Source organism: Urocitellus parryii, chromosome 9 (assembly GCF_045843805.1).
Source record: "Urocitellus parryii isolate mUroPar1 chromosome 9, mUroPar1.hap1, whole genome shotgun sequence".
Taxonomy (NCBI): Eukaryota; Metazoa; Chordata; class Mammalia; order Rodentia; family Sciuridae; genus Urocitellus; species Urocitellus parryii.
Genome location: NC_135539.1, coordinates 7,838,954 through 7,858,820, shown reverse-complemented (window position 1 = coordinate 7,858,820; position 19,867 = coordinate 7,838,954). Strand labels below are relative to the sequence as shown.

The window sequence follows — 19,867 nt, the reverse complement described above, 5'->3', positions numbered from 1 at the left end:
TCTGGTAAGGAGGCACTACCGTGTTCACAGCAACTGCCTCTACACTTGGGTTATAGAGATTTTTGACTATGGTTTTTACTTCTTTAATTATAGTTCCTAAATTTCCAACGTGCTCAGCATGACTTCTGACCATCCTAATAGCAAAGTCACTTTTTGAAATTTTTCCTAGCCCAGGAGACATCAGTGTGTGTAGATTTTCATGTAATAAATTACAGTGGATGGCTAAAGTGGCTTAAGGAGAGGTGAAATTGGGGAATCTGGAAGACTAACATGCACCTCAGTGCCTCATGAGGCTTACAAGAATCACACTAGCCGGGGAGGGCAGAGGAGCCCCCAGAGCCACACCTTTCTTGTGAAGTAATAATGGGGCACTTCCATCCCCACCAGCACTTGGTAGGCGGGAGGCCGGGGGAAACTCTCATACAGCAGGAAGCTATGCTCTTCGGAAATGAAGAAGGACAGAACCAAGACGTCCTCCTGGAAAGAAAGGATAACACTGTTTTTAGTTTGGAAATATCATTTTCTGTTTTCCTTCTCATTTCCATTTGCACTGCCAGGAAGTTCACATAACCCAGAGAAAATAGGAGACAGAGTCAACTCTTCTCAGAGCATGTGGCCCGTTTCCGCTAGGGCTTCTCAACTGCTATCTGCCTCCGTTGGAAGGACCCAACCCACCTAGGCTGTGACGACCATCAGTGATTCGTCACTTCTATCTGAGCTGGTGGCATAACAAAAAGGCTCTCTCTGTGTTTTAGATACCCCTTGGGTATCTTTACTCTGGGTGTGGTGGTGCGTGCCTATAATCCCAGTGACTGGGGAGGTTGAGGCAAGAGGATCCCTAGTTTGAGGCTGGCCTGGGCAACTTAGTGAGTTCCTGTCTCAAGATTTAAAATGAAAATGAGAGGGCACGGTGGCGCACACCTATAATCCCAGCAGCTTGGGAGATTGAGGTAGGAGGATCGTCAGTTCAAAGCCAGCCTCCAAAAGTGGGACTCTAAGCAACTCAGTGAGACCTCTCTCTAAATAAAATACAAAATAGGGCTGGGGGTGTGGCTCAGGCCCACTTCTCACTGTCTTGGTGAGGCAAGTCCTGAAGTTTCAGAGTGGGCTGCCCTTTGCTTAGTTATCTGAGAGCCCACACAGATTCCTCTGAGAATGAGGTGGGTTAGAAGAAGGCTCACAATATCTGATGTCCTGCAAGACAAAGAGCTGGACATTGTCAGAGGCCCCAGGTACAACTCAGGCACCCTGGGGCACATGGCATGAAGGTAGGAGGCTCTGTAGAGGAAGGACTTGGGTGGTCGGCCTTGTTGGAGGGTGATGGATGTGGTAAAATAGATGGAGCAGGGCCAGGCTGCCTCAGGTCCGACTGCAGCATGGGCTAACGTTGGGGTTAGTCCACCTGAGCTGCTTCAACACGTTTCCCAACTCAGAGGGAGAATAACATAACAATTGAGATAACAAGAGAACCTGGAGACAAAAAGGGTAGAGTAGCAACTGTACCAAGCCCAAAGAAGAGAGAGGCACCACACACCAAAGGCTTCCTACGTTCAAGAAGGGTTGTGCGCCATCGACCCAGAGAAACCGTTCTGAATGGCAACCACGCCTTCAAATGGCGGGAAGCATGAGGCAGATGCTCCCCTCCACATGAATGCATTTCCTTACTAACTCTCCCATAAGCCCAGTAACCAAGATCCTGTGCTTGCCACACAGCCATCACCTGTGTTTCTACAAACGCTATGTGGCAAAGTGGTCATGTACCGTGGGGCTGGCGCTGTCCTGAGTGAGGGGCTGCTTGTCTGCAGCCTGTGGTTGGGGTCCCAGCACCTCCTGCACGACCTCACACACGAAAAGCCTGGGCTCGCTCTGATCCCAGAAATGACTCACGGGAACATGATTTGTCAGCCTTTCATCTGCAAAAATGTGGCTCCTAGAACAGAAGAGAAGTGCCATCTCCAATTGAGAAGAGCATTCCTGTTACCATGCCCCACACCACTTGTCCCATCCAGTCATCAGGCTGCAGTCTCCATATGCAGGTGAGTGTCCTATACTGCCATGCACCTTGTCAGGGCACGCTCAAGAGTTTGAGAAACTGGTTGAAGGGTCCTGGTAAAGTGCAGTATGAGGGATGCAGAACATGATTCTTGGGCTCTGGAGGTCTTGTAGAGGGTCCAGGCCTCTCCCCAGAAGGCCCTTTGCCAGGACTAGTGGGATGGTGCCCCCTGCTAGGTAGCACAGATGCCAAGGCTTATAAATGCAGACCTGGGTTCCAGCCTTGGAGGTGACTATGTGATGATTCCTATTTTATCATGGTTCCTCTCATCTCTGAAATTCCATGTTTTATTGTCCCTGAACTCCACAAAATACTGCAGGAAGACCAAAAGGAACTGGTTTAAAGAATGAAAAAGATTTAGGGGCTGGGGTTGTGGCTCAGTGGGAGAGCATTCGCCTAGCACACGTGAGGCATTGGGTTTGATTCTCAGCACCATATAAAGATGAAATAAAGATATTGTGTCCACCTATAACTAAAAAGTAAATATTAAAAAAAGAGAAAAGAATGGAAAAGATTTCAAAAGAGGAAAGGCACCTGAGTTGAGAGACAGTGACTCTCATCTGCCTCCTCTAGAGGTGCATGGTCAACCCAGGGGTGGGGTCGGGGGGTTTGCTGGCTCATCAGCCCATTCTGGCTATGTAGCAAGGTAGGACGCAGTCCTACAGAAAAAGAACATTCCTCATGGATGCTCCTGGCACCAGAGCTGGAGATGTGCCCATGGGCCACATCCTTCTCTAGCACTGCAGATGTGATGTGCACAGTGTTTTGGACAGAGCATTTCCTGAGTGCCAGACACAGTGGTTCCTTAGGTATGAGACTGGCCTGGCAAGGGCTGAAGAATGGACAGAAAGAAGACTGCTATCCCTTCAAGGGAAGCCATGAACTATGAAAGAGAGAAAAGTGAGAACTCAAAGACATTTTACAGGGAAAACTGGGGACTTGGGTCACAGCAGAGTTTGAAGAAGAGGTTAGTTCTGAAGTTTTAAATATGGGTGGCCAAGAGGAGGGTGCTCTGGTGAGAACTGGACCTCTGGGGAGGGTGCTGTGGTAAGAACTGGACCTCTGGGAAGTGGGCTCTGACTATCCCAGAGGGGTAAGATGCTCAAAGGCATATGTTCTGAAGCAGGAGAACTGGGGCTGGATTAGGAGAGAAGTGAAGATGGGAATGTTAAACTGGGGGAGCAGCAGGGGTGCAAGCTAGAGCATTTCAGGTCAACAGGTCAATAGGGCTCCACAGAAGGGTCTGATGAGGCAGGTATCACTCAAGAAAGGCAAGGGGACAAGGCAGGGGGACTCAGAGGCTGGATAAGAGAAGGTGTGTTGGAAAGTTAAAACTAGTGAAAGTGGGGCTGAGGATGTAACTCAGTAGTAGAGCACTTGTTTAGCATGTGCCAAACCCTGAGTTTTACCCTCAGCATAGGAAAACAAACAAACAAAAAAAACCAAAAATGAAAAAACCTACCCAAAGTAGTGAGCAGAACAAAAAGGATGCTAGAACAAGCACTGAGCCACCACTCAGTTCCTTTGCTCTTCCAGCCTTGGGGCAGCTCTGCGTCCTGTATTGCCATGCACCCTCAAGAGTTTGAGAAACTGTTTGAAGGGTCTTGGTGAGGACCCTGGTGAGGTACAGTCTGAGGGATGTACTGATCCATGCCTAAAGATTCCCATGGCATTTTTTTTTCTTCTTTTGGTACCAGGGATCAAACCTGGGCGCTTAACTCCTGAGTCACATCTCCAGCCACCTCCCACACCCCCCTTCTTTTAAATATTTTTAATTGTCAATGGACTGACTTTATTTATATGCAGTGATGAGAATTAAACCTAGTGTCTCATACACACTAGGCAAGTGCTCTACACTGAGCCACAAACCCAGCCCCCCACCTCACTTTTTAACAAAATATTTTTAGGTGTAGTTGGACACAATACCTTTACTTTTATTTATGTGGTGCTAAGGATCAAACCTAGTGCCTCACATGTGCAAGGTAAGTGCTCTACCCATGAGCTACAACCCCAGCCTCTTTCCAGCCCATTTTATATTTTATATTGGGACAGGATCTCGCTAAGTTGCTCAGGGCCTTGCTAAGTTACTGAGGCTAGCCTTGAACCCTTAATTCTCCTGCCTCAGCCTCCTGAGCCACTGAGATCACAGGTGTGGCCACGGCTCCTAGCCCACGGCATGCTTTCCTGTTGGCATTCACCTCGCTGCTTATGCATCCACTTCTGATGTTAACTATGCTTCTATGCCACTGACACGGGGAGACTCGACCCCACCGCTCTCGGCTTGCTTTCCTGCCTAAATTCATGCAGAATCAATGTGGATGAAGGTGACCTATTCTAAGCACTTGAGGTCCGTCCTGAGAATGTGTTCTCAGTGGCAGAAAGAACTACACATGTATGTTCCATTAACCTCCGAAGAAAGACAAATTTATTCTTCACAAAGACAGTACCCTCCCTTCTGCTGGAGACAGCAATGGGTGTGAGGCTCACTCTACTGCCTCTTTCCTGTGACTCCTAGGCCATTTCTACAGACCCTATGGCCAGAGCCCCTCCAAAGTTCAAGTTCCATTTTCTTTCTTTCCTTTTTTGGTACCAGGGATTGAACCTCGGACACCTAACCACTTAGCCACACCCTCAGCCCTATTTTTTTTAAATATTTTTTTTATTTGTAGTTGGACACAATACCTTTATTTTATTTATTCTTATGTGGTGCTGAGGATTGAACCCAGCGTCTCACACATACTAGGTGAGTGCTCTACCACTGAGCCACAACCCTAGCCCTATTTTGTATTTTATTTAGAGACAGGGTCTCACTGAGTTGCTCAGTGACTCACTTTTGCTGAGGCTGGCTTTGAACTCACAATCCTCCTGTCTCAGCCTCCTGAGCCGCTGGGATTACAGGCAAAGTTCAAGTTTGTACTCAACCAACTCCAGAACCTTAGCTATGGAGGACAGAGACCAAGGTCTTGAATCCACTACAACTGCACAAATTTCTGTTATATATCCTGTACTTACTACTAGTAAATGCTGTGAAGTTTACTACTAGTAAACTTCTGAAGCTTGAAACATAACTTAAGAACAAGTGAAATAGGCAAATTCTGTTTTCAACATTCTTCAACAAAATCCCCAACCATAATCTTACTTGTTAGTCTCTTGTCCATTAAAGGACAGCAACTCTCTCTGATCAATCTGTCTGGCCTTGAAGTCGAAGACAGTCACTGTGTCCATTTCAACATCATAGAAGCAGATTTTGGAATCGGGGCTGTTGTCAACCTGGGGAGAGAAGATGGGACAACTCAGGGACATGCCTGGACCAGTGCTGTGTGGGCCACGCTTTCAGAACTTATGTTCTGAGATCCAGCTTGCTTTTGTCCCACTGCTGTAGTCTCCAAGTGACTGCTTGATGTTGTCAGAGAACAGAAAACAAATTCTGAAAAACTGTTTAGCTGCTCTTAGTATGGAATGGAAATATTTTCCTAGCTGAAGTTGATCAACTCAGGAAATCAGTAGGAATCTGAATTCTGACAGAGCAACATGCCGGGTAAAAATGAAATACACTCCACAAAATGGAGGCTGGAGCTGCGTGCTCCCAGCAACTCAGGAGGCTGAGGTATGGATTGCAAGTTCAAGGCCAGCCTGGACAACTAATGAGACCATCTCTTAAAATAAAAAACAAAGGGGGAAGGGCAGGATATAGCTTGGTGGTGAACTCGGCCTGGATTCAATCCCCAGTACCCACCTCCGCCGCACCACCACCACCACCACTTGGAGGCTGACTACACCAGGGAGTAAGTACTGTCCACCATAAGGCCAGGAGTGGAAGCATCACAAGGCTCACCACACCGTATCCTGAGCAAGCCCACACTGCTCGCGCTCAGCCTGCTGTCCAGGGTGGCCTGGGAAACTTTCTAAAATGACTGCTCCACTCACAAGTTCACAGCAGCACTACTCATGAACAAGGGGAGACAGCAAGTGTGCAAAGACAGATGAATGGTCAGCAAAATGTGGTCCATCCTACCAAGGAGTAGTACTCAGCCATAAGAAAGATCTGAAGCCCTGGACGAGCTATGGAAGCAAGCTCAGTGAGAGGCAGGCAGGCAGGCACACAGGTTACTGCACCACTGTTACATTTGTATACAGTGGCTAGAAGAGGCAAACACAGACAGCAAGCAACTAGTGGTTGCAGGGAGCTGAGGAGATAGGGGAATAGGGCCAGACTGCTAAGGGTGATGGCATTTTCTTTCTTTCTCTCTCCTACTACCCCCCAAGTCTTTCTCCTTCCTTCTTTCCTTCCTTCCCTCCCTCCCTTTCTTTCTTTCTGGTGTTGGGTATTGAACTCAAGGATGATTTACCACTAAGCTACATTCCAGCTCTTTTTATTTTGAGACAGAGTCTTGCTAAGTTGCTGAGGCTGGCCTTGAACTTATGATCCTCCTGCTCCAGCCATGCACAACTGCACCACCATGCCCAGCTGCTATGACATTTGGATTGAAGACATTTTAGAACTAGACAGAAGTGGAATCTATACAATAATGTGAATGTACTCAGTGCCACTGAATAGTTCAATTTAAATTGCTCATTTTGTGTTATGTGAATTATACCTCAGCTTTTTAGAGACCCTCCTCCATCTTCAACTATGGAGGAAAATAGTGGGCAAATACTGATCTAAACCCCAGAAGCGTTAGCAGTGGCAGCCTTTTCTGAAGATCCTTCATGTACCCTGAAAACTGTATCTAGAACACAGTCTTTCCTGTTGAAAGCACTCCTAAATGCCTGTGGAGGTGACAGAGCACAGAGCAGATCCTGGCTTCCACCCAGAGGTTCTGACATGGCTGCCTTGGGTGATTCTGGGTGAGGAGCTCTTTTGCACCTGCTTTTGTGGACTGCACCAACACACAGCTGTCCTTGGGGCAGAGGCTGTCCTCTTCCTGGAGACTGTCCTGAGGTTCTAGTCTCCCTGTTTTTCTTCAGCTGGCCTCTCTCCATAAGCTCATGATGCCTCTATCTCTTGCACTTCTCCCTCACATTCTTTCTTCCCTGGACCTAGCCAAGCTATCAAAGTAAGGGCTGTGGGAATGAATCTTGGTTCAACACATGCTGGGCTGCTCTTCAGATAAGGGACTCATATCAGAATCATCAATAACAGGATCAAGGAGTCAGGTGTGGTGGCACACGCCTGTAATCCCAGCAGTTTGGGATGCCGAAGCAGGAGGAATGCAAGTTCAAGGCCAGCTTCAGCAATTTGTGGAGGCCATAAGCAACTTAACAAGATCCTGTCTCAAAATAAAATAAAAAACAAAATACACCCCTGGGTTCAATCTCCAGTACTAGGGGGAAAAAAAAGTCAAGACCAGGGAATCAGCAGGTACAAAATGCAACTGATAATGTCACCATGTCACTAGTTCTACTAGCTAATCATTTATTTCCTTTTTTTTTTTTTTAATGCTGCCGGGGATTGAACCCAGGGCCTTTGTGCATTCGAGGCAAGCACTCTACCAACTGAGCTCAGCCCTTATTTCTATTTATTTATTTATATTTCTTACATACATGACAATAGTGTAATGCATTACAATCATATTATCCATTCACAGCATAATTTTTTGTAACTCTGTATACAAAGTATGTTCACGCAAAATTATGCCAATTATACATGAGCTCTCTTATTATTATTATTATTTTTGCATTACAAGCCTCTGGGTTGTGCAGTTCATACACATCATTCTTAAACAAAACTCTGGTCAGTGGACATGATTCAGATGCCAGCCCTGGGCTTTGCAAACCCATGCACCAGTGCTAGGGGAACACATGTCCAGAACTTAAGGAGACTGTGGGAAACTTTATTCCAGCAGATATTAGAGCAGGAAATGGGATGTGAGTACTTTCGAAAGGAAAACTAAGGAAATGAATATTTGCCAAAAGTTTTTTTAAAAATATTTATTTATTTATTTTTTAGTTTCGGCGGACACAACATCTTTGTTTGTATGTGGTGCTGAGGATCGAACCTGGGCCGCACGCATGCCAGGCGAGCGCGCCACTGCTTGAGCCACATCCCCAGCCCCTTGCCAAAAGTTTAAACAGAAGATACTGTAAGCTTAAAAGCCAGAGAAGAAATCTCAAACTGGAACCATTAATAGGTTTGACTACATAGAAACATCAGTTTCTCAACATCTTCATAAATGCAATACATAGAGTGAAAGCACTGAGGGGAAAGCACCTGCAACACAGCTCTCATGCTCAATGCCATGGGTCTGGAGCCCCTCTCATCCTGCCTCCCTCTCTCCAGGACCATGAGAAGGCTCTATCCTGGCCATGTTGGCTGCCATGGGGGCCTATGGGACTGGGGATGCCGCCCTTCACTGCCAGTTCTGCTGTTCTAGTTGAGGTTAGGCTTTATACTCATTTCTTGCTTTTGTTACATGGAAGAGCATTGTTGAAGAGATGCAGAGACAGCAAGGACCAGCTCCTCCTCCACTCTGCCCTCTTCTATCCCCCTCCCCCAGGACCTTCCTCTCTGTTTTAAGAGTCTTCAAAGCAGTACAAACCTCCCTCAGCTTCACCTGCAACCTTATTTCTGCCCCTTTGGAGTACTGTGTACTGTCCCTACTCAGTACCATGGCCTCTCTGGAGCCTCAAGGGCCTCCAGTGGTACTAGATTGCACACAAGGTCCCTGGCCTCTGCTTTCATTTCCTGGCATGCACAACTCAGCATTGCCCAGCTGCTGAAGGAAAGATGGGAACTGTCTACCTCCTCTGGACCCTAAGCTGCCACCTTGCACTCAGCAGCCCACTTCCCTGGCCAAACCTATTTATGTGGTTTTCTCAGGGCACAATTGGGTTCTTGGGGGCTAGCAGCACCTGCTTCATTTCCTCCTGAAGCATCTCCTTTGGGCACAAGCCAATGCCTGTCCCTTTATCCTCATCTCCAGCCAGCCCTCTCTTGAGATCCAAGTTTGCTGCTAGTAGGTATGGAACTGTACATATGCTACCCTCAACCCGACACACAACCTTCCCTCCCCACCCCCAACTAGACATGCCCACTTCTCTGCCCCCTCCACCACTGGACATGACTTCAGTCCTTGCCCCTAACTTAACAAACCTACCTATCCTGCCCCACAACTTGACATGCCCACCTTCCCCCCCAAATGCTATGTGGGTTGAAAACGGGGGAGATATCTCAACAACAGCTGTCCTCCCAAACAGGACAACAGGTTACCAAGCCCAATGGCTACCACTCCCATTTCATGGCCAGTCCCTCTAGGACATTGGTGATGGATGCCAGGGTAACCTTTGCATCTGCCTTGCCTCTCTTAATCCACTGTTTAAAACCACCCTCAACACTGACGCCAGGCTTCTCTCTGCACCAAAGCCAACATTGGCCAGGTGACCACACAAACCTTGCTGTTCCTTTCACCATTGAGGCTGCCCTTTGGGGAGGCCACACTCTGCCTGCTGTGCTTTCACCTCTGATGGCTCCTATCTTAGTTCTACTGACACCTCCTCAAGGTGCTCAGGGCTGTTGACACAACCCACCTCCTCATAGTCGCCACAGTATGAAAACTCCATGGTAACTTTTGTCTGCTTACCCACAGGGGAGGTTGAGTCCTTGCATTTCAGTAACTTGCTCAGTTCCTGCCCCACTGAGGGCAGCCAGCAATTAACCCCTGAATGAACACAGGAGCAGGGCTGGTGGAGGCAGATCCCTTCTTCACACCACATCCTACTTCACCAAGTAAGATGCTTTAAAGGCTCATCTGCAACAGTCCTTATTATCCCTTCGTGTGCCAACGAGAACTTAGTCATTGAGTGAGAAAAACATGCAAAACAGAGAAGGGGTGAAGGGCTCTCTGTAGAAACAATTATTTCTGATGAAATAGAAAGGCAGGAAAAGGGACTGGGGATGTGGTTCAAGCGGTAGCGCGCTCGCCTGGCATGTGTGTGGCCCGGGTTTGATCCTCAGTACCACACACCAAAAAAAAAACAACAACAACAACAAAAAGATGTTGTGTCCGCCGAAAACTAAAAAATAAATAATAATAATAAAAAAAAAAGGCAGGAAAAGATCGAAAGTGGGCAGGCAGGTGTGCAGTAAGAAATGGAGGGCATGGGAGGATGGGACCCTGCAGGAGAGGTCCCAGTGGACTGAGACCCATGAGGCATGGTGGGGTCACCAGCAGGGATATGAGCCTCACCTTGCTGAGGAGGATACTGATCTTGTTCCCGCTGGCGTTGCACTTGAGAGAAGCGATGGCCCCCACCCCAGGGATCACTTCGGCCAGGTTTTTGCAGCTGCAGTAGGCCTTTGCCTCTCTGTAGGAAAAAAGGGAGAATCTAGTGCAAGTCAGAGATCTGTGTCATGGGTAGGTCATAGAAAGGGCCTGTTTCTTTGTCTTAGGCCTCAGCTTGGGGTGAGTTCTGCTTGGCAACTCACTGCTTCTCACCCTGCTACCACATGTGCACATGGCACAAGTCAAGCTCAGAATGCAGTGAGCTTTTAAACCTCATCTATTGGTTATTTCTTTTTTTTTTTTTTTTTTTGAAATAGGGTCTCATTATGTTGCCCAGGCTGGCCTCAAACTTGAGCTCCCCCTGACCCAGCATCTCAAGAAACGGGGATTACTGGTATGTGCCAATGGGCCCAACTAAAACTACATATACTGTTACAATCAAATACAAATCCATGTTCTTGGTGCCCCTCCTCTGCTCACACATAAGTAGCTCCTAAGAATGCTACTCTGCACCTCATGTTTTCCCTTCACTCAGGCCTTGGGGACCTCCTGTGGCACAATAGGCCAATTATCCTACAGCTATCTGGGACCAGCTCCCTGCCAGAGGCCTTCAGCTATATCTAGCTTGCTGCCAATATCATAGTACTACGTATACAGCATAGCTTATGCATTTTTCCACTTTATTCACCTTCCCTTGTTTCCCCTAATGTTTTTTTTGTCCCAGGAGTCCATTCTGAACCCATCTGATACATCATTTATCTCCTCAGGCTCTTCTTGGCTGGGTTGTGATGAGCCTGACAGCTGTGCAGTTCCACGCAGGTGTGGGGTAGGATGCTCCTCTACTGGGATCTCTCTATTGGAGTGGTGTTGTGAGCTTTTGGAGGAAAACCAGAAGTGAGGTGCCTGCTCCTTGCACCACATCCAGGCCATCTCTTGGTATGGACCTTGGATGTCGGGTTTCTCTACTGTGAAGTGCCTCCCCTTCTACGCTGTGCTCTCTGGAAAGAACTCAGTGCAGCCCAGTCTGAAGGAGTGATGAGTGGCTCCATAAATTCTTTAGTAAGGAATGTTTCTCTCTTCTCCCCATTGATGACTGACTTGGTCATTCACATCAGTATGAACTTTATTATTTTGTTGCTCATATTGTTTCAACTTTGGGCTGGGGTTGTGGCTCAGTGGTAGAGTGCTTGCCTAGTGTAGCATGTGAGAGGTCCTGGGTGCAATAAATAAATAAATAAAAGTATTGTGTCCAAATAAAAAATAAATATTTAAAAAAATTGTTTCAACTTTGCCTATTGGGCCCTTTCAGTTGGTTCCTGTCTCTGACCTTCCTCTGTCATTGTGAGATCTTCTTTATTTATTTTGTTTCTAGCAGTTCCTTACTTTCTGGTATAAGATGGTACAATTCATCTTATTTTTTTGCCCCAGACCTAGAATCAGCTATTTCTCCAGAGCCCTGGTTCCTTTTATTGTAGAAGGTGTTAGAAATCAAGATCTGGGTAGTAGTTATGCTTGTTGCTACTGGGGTGTTGCTGCTTCTAGGCCCAGTCAGCTGACAGCACAGAAACATGTGTACACCAATGAGTGCAGAGACATATCTGCGACTGTCAGCTTAAGTGGTACTTACATCCATGTTAGGTAAACCATGGGCTTATCCTGACATCTTCAGGCCTAAACCACCATCCCATGGATCATTCTGGCTCCTGCCCACTTTCAGCGGATAGAACCTCGGTTCTTATCATCCATCATCCACTTATTTCACATTATGTTAAGTTCCATTTATGTGAGCAACAGCAGCAGACTTCTGGGTCTGTCGAGGGAGAGACCTCTCAACCAGAGAGCAGTGTTCTGCATGTTCCTCCTGCCCTTCAATTAAGATCTTTGTCCACATCCAGGCTCACTGGGATAGCACCTTTTCCCACTCCCTTCACTGAGGTTGTTTCAAACATCTGAATACACCTGGACTGAGCAGAAAGCACCTTCTCTATTCTGTTCTGGGATCGCCCAATGTTTCAATGATTTTTATTTTTTCCCTGTGCTAAGGTTCACACTTGGGCATGAAGTCCTACAGTTCTGACAAATGAAGTATCATGTACCTGTCACACAGGAATGCTTCACACCAGAACATGTCCATACTTCACCTTACTATGTGAAGATTAAGAATTCAGGCCAGACACATGGCATATCAAAAAGTGAGGTGGAGCTGAGTGTGGTAGCACACACCTATATCTCTGTGGCTCAGGAGACCAAGGCAGGAGGATCACAATTTCAAAGCCAGTCTCAGCAACTTAGTGAGACTTTGTCTCAAAATAAATAAAAAGAGCTGGGGATGTGGTTCAGTGGCAAAGCACCCCCTAGGCTCAGTTCCTGGTACCAAAATATCATATAAAAAAAGTGAGATGAAGGCTTGGGGGTATAGCTCAGCAGTAGAGGTAGAGTGCTTGCCCAATACATGCAAGGGCCTGAGTTCAATTCCTGACAACACACACACATACAGTGGTATGTTAATGTTGAAATAAGAACTTGAGATTTCTGGCATCTATTCCATTTTCTACTTACCATACTGTCTCTTAACTCAAAAAATGTAACACTTTGTTTCAGGAAAAAAACTGTACCTTCGGGAAAGATCAAAGCTTTTAAAGTGAGCGGAGTCTGTCCCTACAACCAGGAAATTCCCACAGATGTCCAGGAGGCACGGGTTTCCCTCTGTTTCAGAGAACAGCAGGAGTTGTTTGACAGTCCCCTAAGGAAAAGAGGAGGAGCTGAGGCAGTGGCTCAGTCATAGCATTTCCTCTGTCACTCAATATTACCCATAGCAATTCATGTGCCCAGCACTATGATCAATTGAGTTTTACAGGGGAAAGATGGGGCCCTTCCAAGAAAGCCCTGGTGCCTACTGCTATAGACGAGACAGAGAGCAGTCAGGCTGACAGGAGGAATTTTGGGTAAGAAGCACCTGAGGGCAAGTGCAGGATGCAGAAAGTACGCAGGGGAGGGTGGATTCTATCTATGTGGGTTGGTCTGGGAGCCTTGTCTGTAGAAAGTGCTGTGTTAAAGCTCCAGTGATACTTGTTACACTGTTGGTGTCATGTGCATCATTCCCTTGGGTGGGGAGGCTGGGAGAGGAAGGAGCTCTACCAGGATGCTAGTCATATCTTGGGTACATTCCATTTGTGGAAATTACTGAGCTGAGTACAAAGCTTGACGCATCTATTTCTATGCTTACCTCATAATCCAATCAAGTGTTTAAGAGACACAAGTCTTGTCTGGGGTGATGTTTTAAAGGAGGCAAAGACAGAAAGGAAGGGGCTAGCTATTTGGAGACCCCAGGGTGGCATTCCAGGGAAGATGAGACACACTGAAGTAGAGCATGGGGTTGGTATCTCAGACCCACACAGTAGGCAGAAGAGAGCAATGGTGGGAGTGGCCTGCTTGGAGGGTGAACAGTAGCTGTGTGGGCAGCATTACTGCAGGTCCAGGGAAGTCAGATTTTACTCTAAGTGAAGCAAAAGACTCTGCAGGGTTTGGGGCTGGGAAATGATTTCACATCATCTATATTTTTAGAAAGTCACTTTCACTATCCCTGAATTTTGGAGAACATGCCACAATCCTGCCTGAGCAGGCCTGGTATTCTGTGGAGTGCCTGGTCCTCTGAGTCTCACTCCCACCATGGTAGTCCTTGTTTCTTCTGGCTTTGGCTTTCTTATCACCATCTTGTTTACTTCTTGACCACCAACTAAAAATGACAACTCCATTAAAGAGGCCTGCATGAGCAGAAGTTGAGGTGTGGGGTCACAGATGTGGCAGCCCTAAGTAATCACTGAGTTCCAAGAAAGAGCTCAAAGCTGGATAAAAACCATATGGCTAAACCAGGGCTGTGGCCAAGGCTCTCCACAATCACAGAATGTTGCTACATATAGTGGATTTAACTATGGCATCCCCAAAAGGTATGACTGCTCAAGTCAGTGGATATGATCGCTTTATTTATTTATTCATCCACTTATTTATTTTTTTATTGTTGTCAGACACAATACCTTTATTTATTTATTTTTATGTGGTACTGAGGATTGAACCCAGGGCCTCACACACGCTAGGCAAGTGCTCTACTGTTGAGCCACAACCCCAGCCCCTGGATATGATCTTATTTGGGAAAAGGGTCTTTGCAGATGTGATTAAGCCCAGGATTCTGAAATGAGATCATTCTAGCTTAGGGTGGGCCATAAACCCAGTGACAAGTTTTCTGGGGGTTCCTGGGGACTGAACCCAGGCCCTCCTGCAGGCCAAGTGCATGCTCTACCACTGAGCTACATCCCCAGGGAGACTGTTTTATAAGACTCAGAAGAGTAGACACAGATGCAAGGGAGCAGGCATATAAAGACAAGACGGAGTGAGGAATTCCACAACTCAAGGAACAGCAAAGATCACCGGTACCACCAGAAGCAGGAAGAGACCTAACCCCCCTCCCACAAAGGAACCTGCCCTGCTGACACTTGAATTTCAGACTTCTGGTTTCCAGAGCTGTGAGAGAATATATTTCTGTTGTTTTAAGCTACCTAGCTGTGGTAATTTGTTATAACGGCTGCAGGAAGCTAACAGCATGTCAGTCCCAGGTTCCAACAAACGTCTGGGATGTGGACAGGGCATGGGTATCTGGCTTCACACTGACAAAGAGGAAAAAGATGGTGTGCTGGAGGCCTGTGACTCTGCAGGCAGACTTCACTCCCACATGGCCTACCCTAAGACACAGCAGATATCATATCCTGAACTGAACGCCACTCAGCCTCTGGGAAGCTCGCTTAGCCCAAGAAGTGTTTCCTCCTACTTCCTACCCATGGCTTTCTAGGTTCAACAAAGTCTTGCCCTGTCCTCCGATTTCAGAGGTCACAGCAATCATAGGTGCAGCAGCTGTTTCAGGACCCGTTTCTTCTCCACCCAGTAGGGAGACATGAACAAAGCCAGGTGAGGCCAACACCAGGCTTGGGCTCCCGAGACAGTGTCTGTCTTCACAACCACAGTCCACTTGTTAAGTAGCAGCTACCTACCTGCCAGGTCCGAACCTGAACTCGATTTGGCTCCACTGTATAAACGCTGTCCTCATACATGGCGACCACTGGGGACTCACACAGGAAGGCCCCTGAAATCAAGGATGAGTATCAGAACAATAGCAGCCCACTGTCCCAGACTTCCACAGAGCTGAAAAAGATCTCACAAAGAGCCCCTAAGCGTCTCGGCCCTTATAGCTGATTCATGAGCAACCCATTATCTGATCTTGCACATGAGCCAAAAGAAGCCAAAATGAAAAAGGAATAAAAAATGGAAACAAAAATGAGAAAAAAATTAAAATAAAAATTAAAAGAAATTCAGCAAAATAAATAAACAAAATATAAAAAGGGAAAAAAGAATTTAAAAAAATGGGAGCTGAGGGGGCTAGAGTTGTGTGGCTCAGTAGTAGAGCAGTCACCTAGCATGTGTGGGGCCCTGGTTTTGATCCTCAGCACCACATAAAAATAAATAAAATAAAGGTCTTGTGTCCAACTACAACAACAACAAGGGAGCCAAGGCTCTGAGCATAGAGACTGACAGCTCCTGAGGAACCGGGCCTGCCATGGGGGCTCACAGCTGGACATTCTCCTAGCAGCACAGCTTAGTGGTCATGCAGGTGGAACTCTGGAAGCCACATGTTCTAGTCTGGTGCTAATAACAAGCTACTTGTTTGGTCAGGGAGACAATGACACCTCAAAACTAGAAAGACCTCAGTATCTGCTGTGTGGGGTATAACGGGGTGAGGAGCTCATCCTCATTTTTTGGGAGTCCGCAGAAAAAAGGGGAGAAAGCCAGTGAATTATCTATGTAATAACGTGAAAAATGCCAGAGAAATTTAGGCAACAAAGTGTTGGGGGAGACAAAGAATAGTGTGAACTTGATTTGGCTCCACTATATAAACGCTGTCCTCATACATGGAGGACTCACACAGGAAGGCCCCTGAAATCAAGGAAACACATGAGGGAGCAGGGAACATTCCCAGAGAAGCAGGAGATAACCACCCCTAGGACAGCATAATGACAAGTCTCCTGAGTTAAGAGAGCCCAGAGGTCAGCAGGATGAAGGGAAGCATGGTGTAGAAGGATGGCAAACTGAGAGAGCACATCCTGATGACCTGCAGCACTGGCTTCGGAAATACAGGCACAGGTTTAAGAGCTGAAATGGTTTCTCGTCAACCACCATGTCAGCCCTGACCACTCCCCTCTCTTTAGGTGGTGGTCCCCTCTGTGGGAGTGTGAAGATTCCCACCTGCATTCCGTAACACGGCTCCAGAAGGCTCAAAGATCACCACCTGCTTTCCATTCCAGACAGCCACAGCATCCTAAAGAGAATGTGGGTATCCAAAAGCAAAGGTCAGGGGACGGAGGTGTAGATGCTGCTGACACTTCCCCAAGCCTGGCCTCTTCCTCCTCCTCCTCTATTGCTGAGGGTTGCCAGGCTGTCAGCCTATCATCAGTTCACCGAATCCTCCACATACATGGCTTAGAACTGACTTTCATGTTATGGAAAATACCTGAGTTTTTACTTTTTTCTTAAATGATGAACATGAAGATTCAGGAAATAAGATAATCCAGGATGGAACTGGGGATGGTCCAAGCTGCCATCCAGGATCCTCGCTATCTTGATTACCCCAACAACTCAGCACATTTTTCGTCTACACTGAAGACCCCTCATGACAGACACTGTGGGTCAATCTCAGCAGTCACCTTGGTGGCGAACACTCCACTGATGTGCATGTCTGTGCGCAGGCTGTGTGTTGCCCCAGTGGACAGGAAAGACACATTGACTGAGGTTGGAGAGACTTGAATGGCAGCCACTTGCTGATGGAAGTGCGATGACATGGCCTGCTCACTGAGGATTGCCACAGAGCTGACATTGTTCACTGCCAGCAGGTTCTTCCTGGAGCCCCACTTCAGTCCCGTGTTAGAAGAAAAAGAACAGATGTGTGAATAAAGCAGAGATACACCAGAGGAACATATAAACATTCCATATAAGGATCTGCAAACCATTTTCCAAGAACCTTTTCTTATTCTTTAAAAAATAACTTAAGGGGCTGGGGTTGTAGCTTGGTGGTATAACGCTCGTCTAGCACGTGCAAAGCCCTGGGTTTGATCCTCAGCACCACATAAAGTTATTGTGTCCAACTACAACTAAAAAATAAATATTAAAAAAAAAACTTAAAATTTTTTCACAAGGATTAAATACGTATTCTGTAGAGAAATTTCAAAGTACTGATTCGTTGAGCAGTGAGACAGCAGGTAGACATCTGAGTGGCTCTTCTAGCTTGTGTCTCCACTTCTGTGTAGCAGGGCATCTTTAGAAATTTGCTTTTCTGATTATGACATAGGGATATTTATTTTCTATGAATTGATAAGAATTTCACCTTTCCTCTGGTGATGTGAAATGTCAGTTTCCTAACTTCATATTAAGCTTTCAAATCTATCTAAAATGTTCAGTTTTCAACAAAAAATTAAGAACCACTGAAGAAAAGAATATAACTCATATATAAGGAAAAAAAGAACCGCGAGTGGTTCAGATGTTGGGCTTGGGAAGATTGCAAAGTAGTTGCCACAATACATGTGCTGCCATGAGTCATGCCTGTGAAGAACAGGAAGGTGCAAGGGTTACGTCTTAGCAAACAGAGAACATCAAATGAACAATGGTGATTTTAAAAAAGAAACAAATGCCCATAAGAAATGAAAGCCATGCAGACATTCTCAGCAGCATTACTTACAGCAGCCCCCAGTGCCCACAAGCTGATGAAACGCTAAGCTGGCCCATCCACACAGCACAATACTACTTGGCACTAAAGGGAGGGAGTACCGACGCCTGCTTCAGTGCAGATGAACCTGGAAAGCTTGGTGCTCAGTGAGCAAAACCAGTCACAAGAGACCTCATGTTATATGATTCCACTTTGAAGAACTGTCCCAAAGAGGAAAACCCAGAGACAGAAAGTGGATCACTCGTCAGGTGTGGTGGCCATGGCTATAATTCCAGCTACTCAGGAGGCCAAGGCAGGAGGATCACAAACTTCAAAGCCAGCCTGGGCAACTTAGTGGGACCTTATCTCAAAATAAATAGGGCTGAGACCCTGGATTTAATCTCCAGCATCTCCAGCAGCACCACCAAAAAAAAAAAAAAAAAAGTCTATTACTAGGGCTGGAAGAACGGGAAACAGGCAGTGTACATGAGTTTCTTTTTAGGGTGATAAAATGTTTTAAGATTCATTGTGATGGCTGCAGAACTCTGTGAATATACTAAAAATAATTTGATTATGCAAATTATGTTTCAGTAAAACTCTTTTTAACATATAGGTATATATGTACGTAAAGACAGAAGGATAGGTGGATAGGTATAAACATAGGTCCACAATCTCTTATCTGCAATTCTGAAATCCAAAAGCTCTTTAAATTTTTTTTGTTATTGCTATTTTTATGTAGTTTTAACTCATGTAACTGATGAAACTAGGTTCAAAGCTGATTGCTCCCTCCATTTCTGTGCAGCAGAGAATGAGTGCATAAAATCCTCCTGCAGAGCTTACCTTTATCTGTGTGATGCTTCCCTCAAGCTCAGTAGGGGTTTGAAGGGTCCACATGTCCTTGCCCTCTACCCCTCGGCTGCTCCAGGAGCCTGGTACTTTTCTCCACATGGCTACTCGCCCTTTATCAGTACCAGCTGCCAGAAGACCTACAAGTGAGAATAAGGTGAATGCTAACTGAGAAGCATTCCAGATTCCAACCCTCTTTTCTGAGGCATCAGCCTCTCCCTGGGTCCAGTGGCTCCCAGATTCTTTGCTCCAACACTGGTGAGCACCAGAAGGCACGGACCAAACATCACCGTGGCTCACCTCCCATCCCTTCTGTGTGTGTGTGTGCGCACACACAGTCCTGTCTCATGGAGCTCAGGAGGTAACACGTGCATGCAGTCAGTTTGTCACTTGCTGATCCTTTACTGATGATATTTAGGACTGGTTTACTATTCTGTGAATAGCCCCCTGAATTTCACCATAATTAGCTTGCAGACTGAGCATCATGTTGGGAGCTGTTCTATTTCTTCCAGGAAGCCTCACCTTTGGCTTTACAGTAACACACACAATTTATATTCTCTCCTTTTTCAAAGCCAAACTTCTCCTCTGGACACAGTATGTAATTCTCTCCTCGTTCCACGTCCCAGAATCTACAATAGAAATAAGATAGCCCATAGAGGGGCCTTGTTAGTAGCTTCTGCCTCTGCTCTCAGGGCTGCTGAACCTGTGCAGAACACTTAAGATCAGGAAAGAGATGCACTCTTCAGACTCTGGTATAGAGAGCTAATGTTACTTTTAGGACTATCTTACACTCTGTTTATATTAAAGAGAGCAATTTGTTAGTGTATGACATTAGCTCAAAAAGAACACAGAACCCAAACTACATGTGGCAACATGAGAAAGGCTCTGAACATCATGTTGATTAAAATGGCAAGACAAAGGAGACCAAAAATGCATAATTCCATTTATGCCAAGCTAAATAAGACAGGGCCAAGGCAGGAGGACTCCTTGAACCCAGGAGTT

General features: G+C 46.3%; 2 protein-coding genes across 3 annotated transcripts in view; one reads left to right on the top strand and one right to left on the bottom strand.

Annotated features, from left to right (window-relative positions):
• Ift140 (intraflagellar transport 140) overlaps positions 1-19,867 on the bottom strand; it is a 76,084-nt gene that overhangs the window by 42,683 nt on the left and 13,534 nt on the right. For both annotated transcript variants that reach the window (XM_026385607.2, XM_026385609.2), the window contains exons 8-17: positions 19,388-19,494; positions 18,860-19,005; positions 17,025-17,228; positions 16,567-16,639; positions 15,318-15,409; positions 12,891-13,018; positions 10,240-10,357; positions 5,193-5,323; positions 1,762-1,930; positions 346-477 (exon numbers count right to left, since the gene is read on the bottom strand). In XM_026385607.2, coding sequence (XP_026241392.2) covers positions 346-477; positions 1,762-1,930; positions 5,193-5,323; positions 10,240-10,357; positions 12,891-13,018; positions 15,318-15,409; positions 16,567-16,639; positions 17,025-17,228; positions 18,860-19,005; positions 19,388-19,494 — 1,300 coding nt within the window. The remainder of the gene's footprint in view (positions 1-345; positions 478-1,761; positions 1,931-5,192; positions 5,324-10,239; positions 10,358-12,890; positions 13,019-15,317; positions 15,410-16,566; positions 16,640-17,024; positions 17,229-18,859; positions 19,006-19,387; positions 19,495-19,867) is intronic.
• Tmem204 (transmembrane protein 204) overlaps positions 1-19,867 on the top strand; it is a 46,001-nt gene that overhangs the window by 25,530 nt on the left and 604 nt on the right. The window lies entirely within an intron of this gene.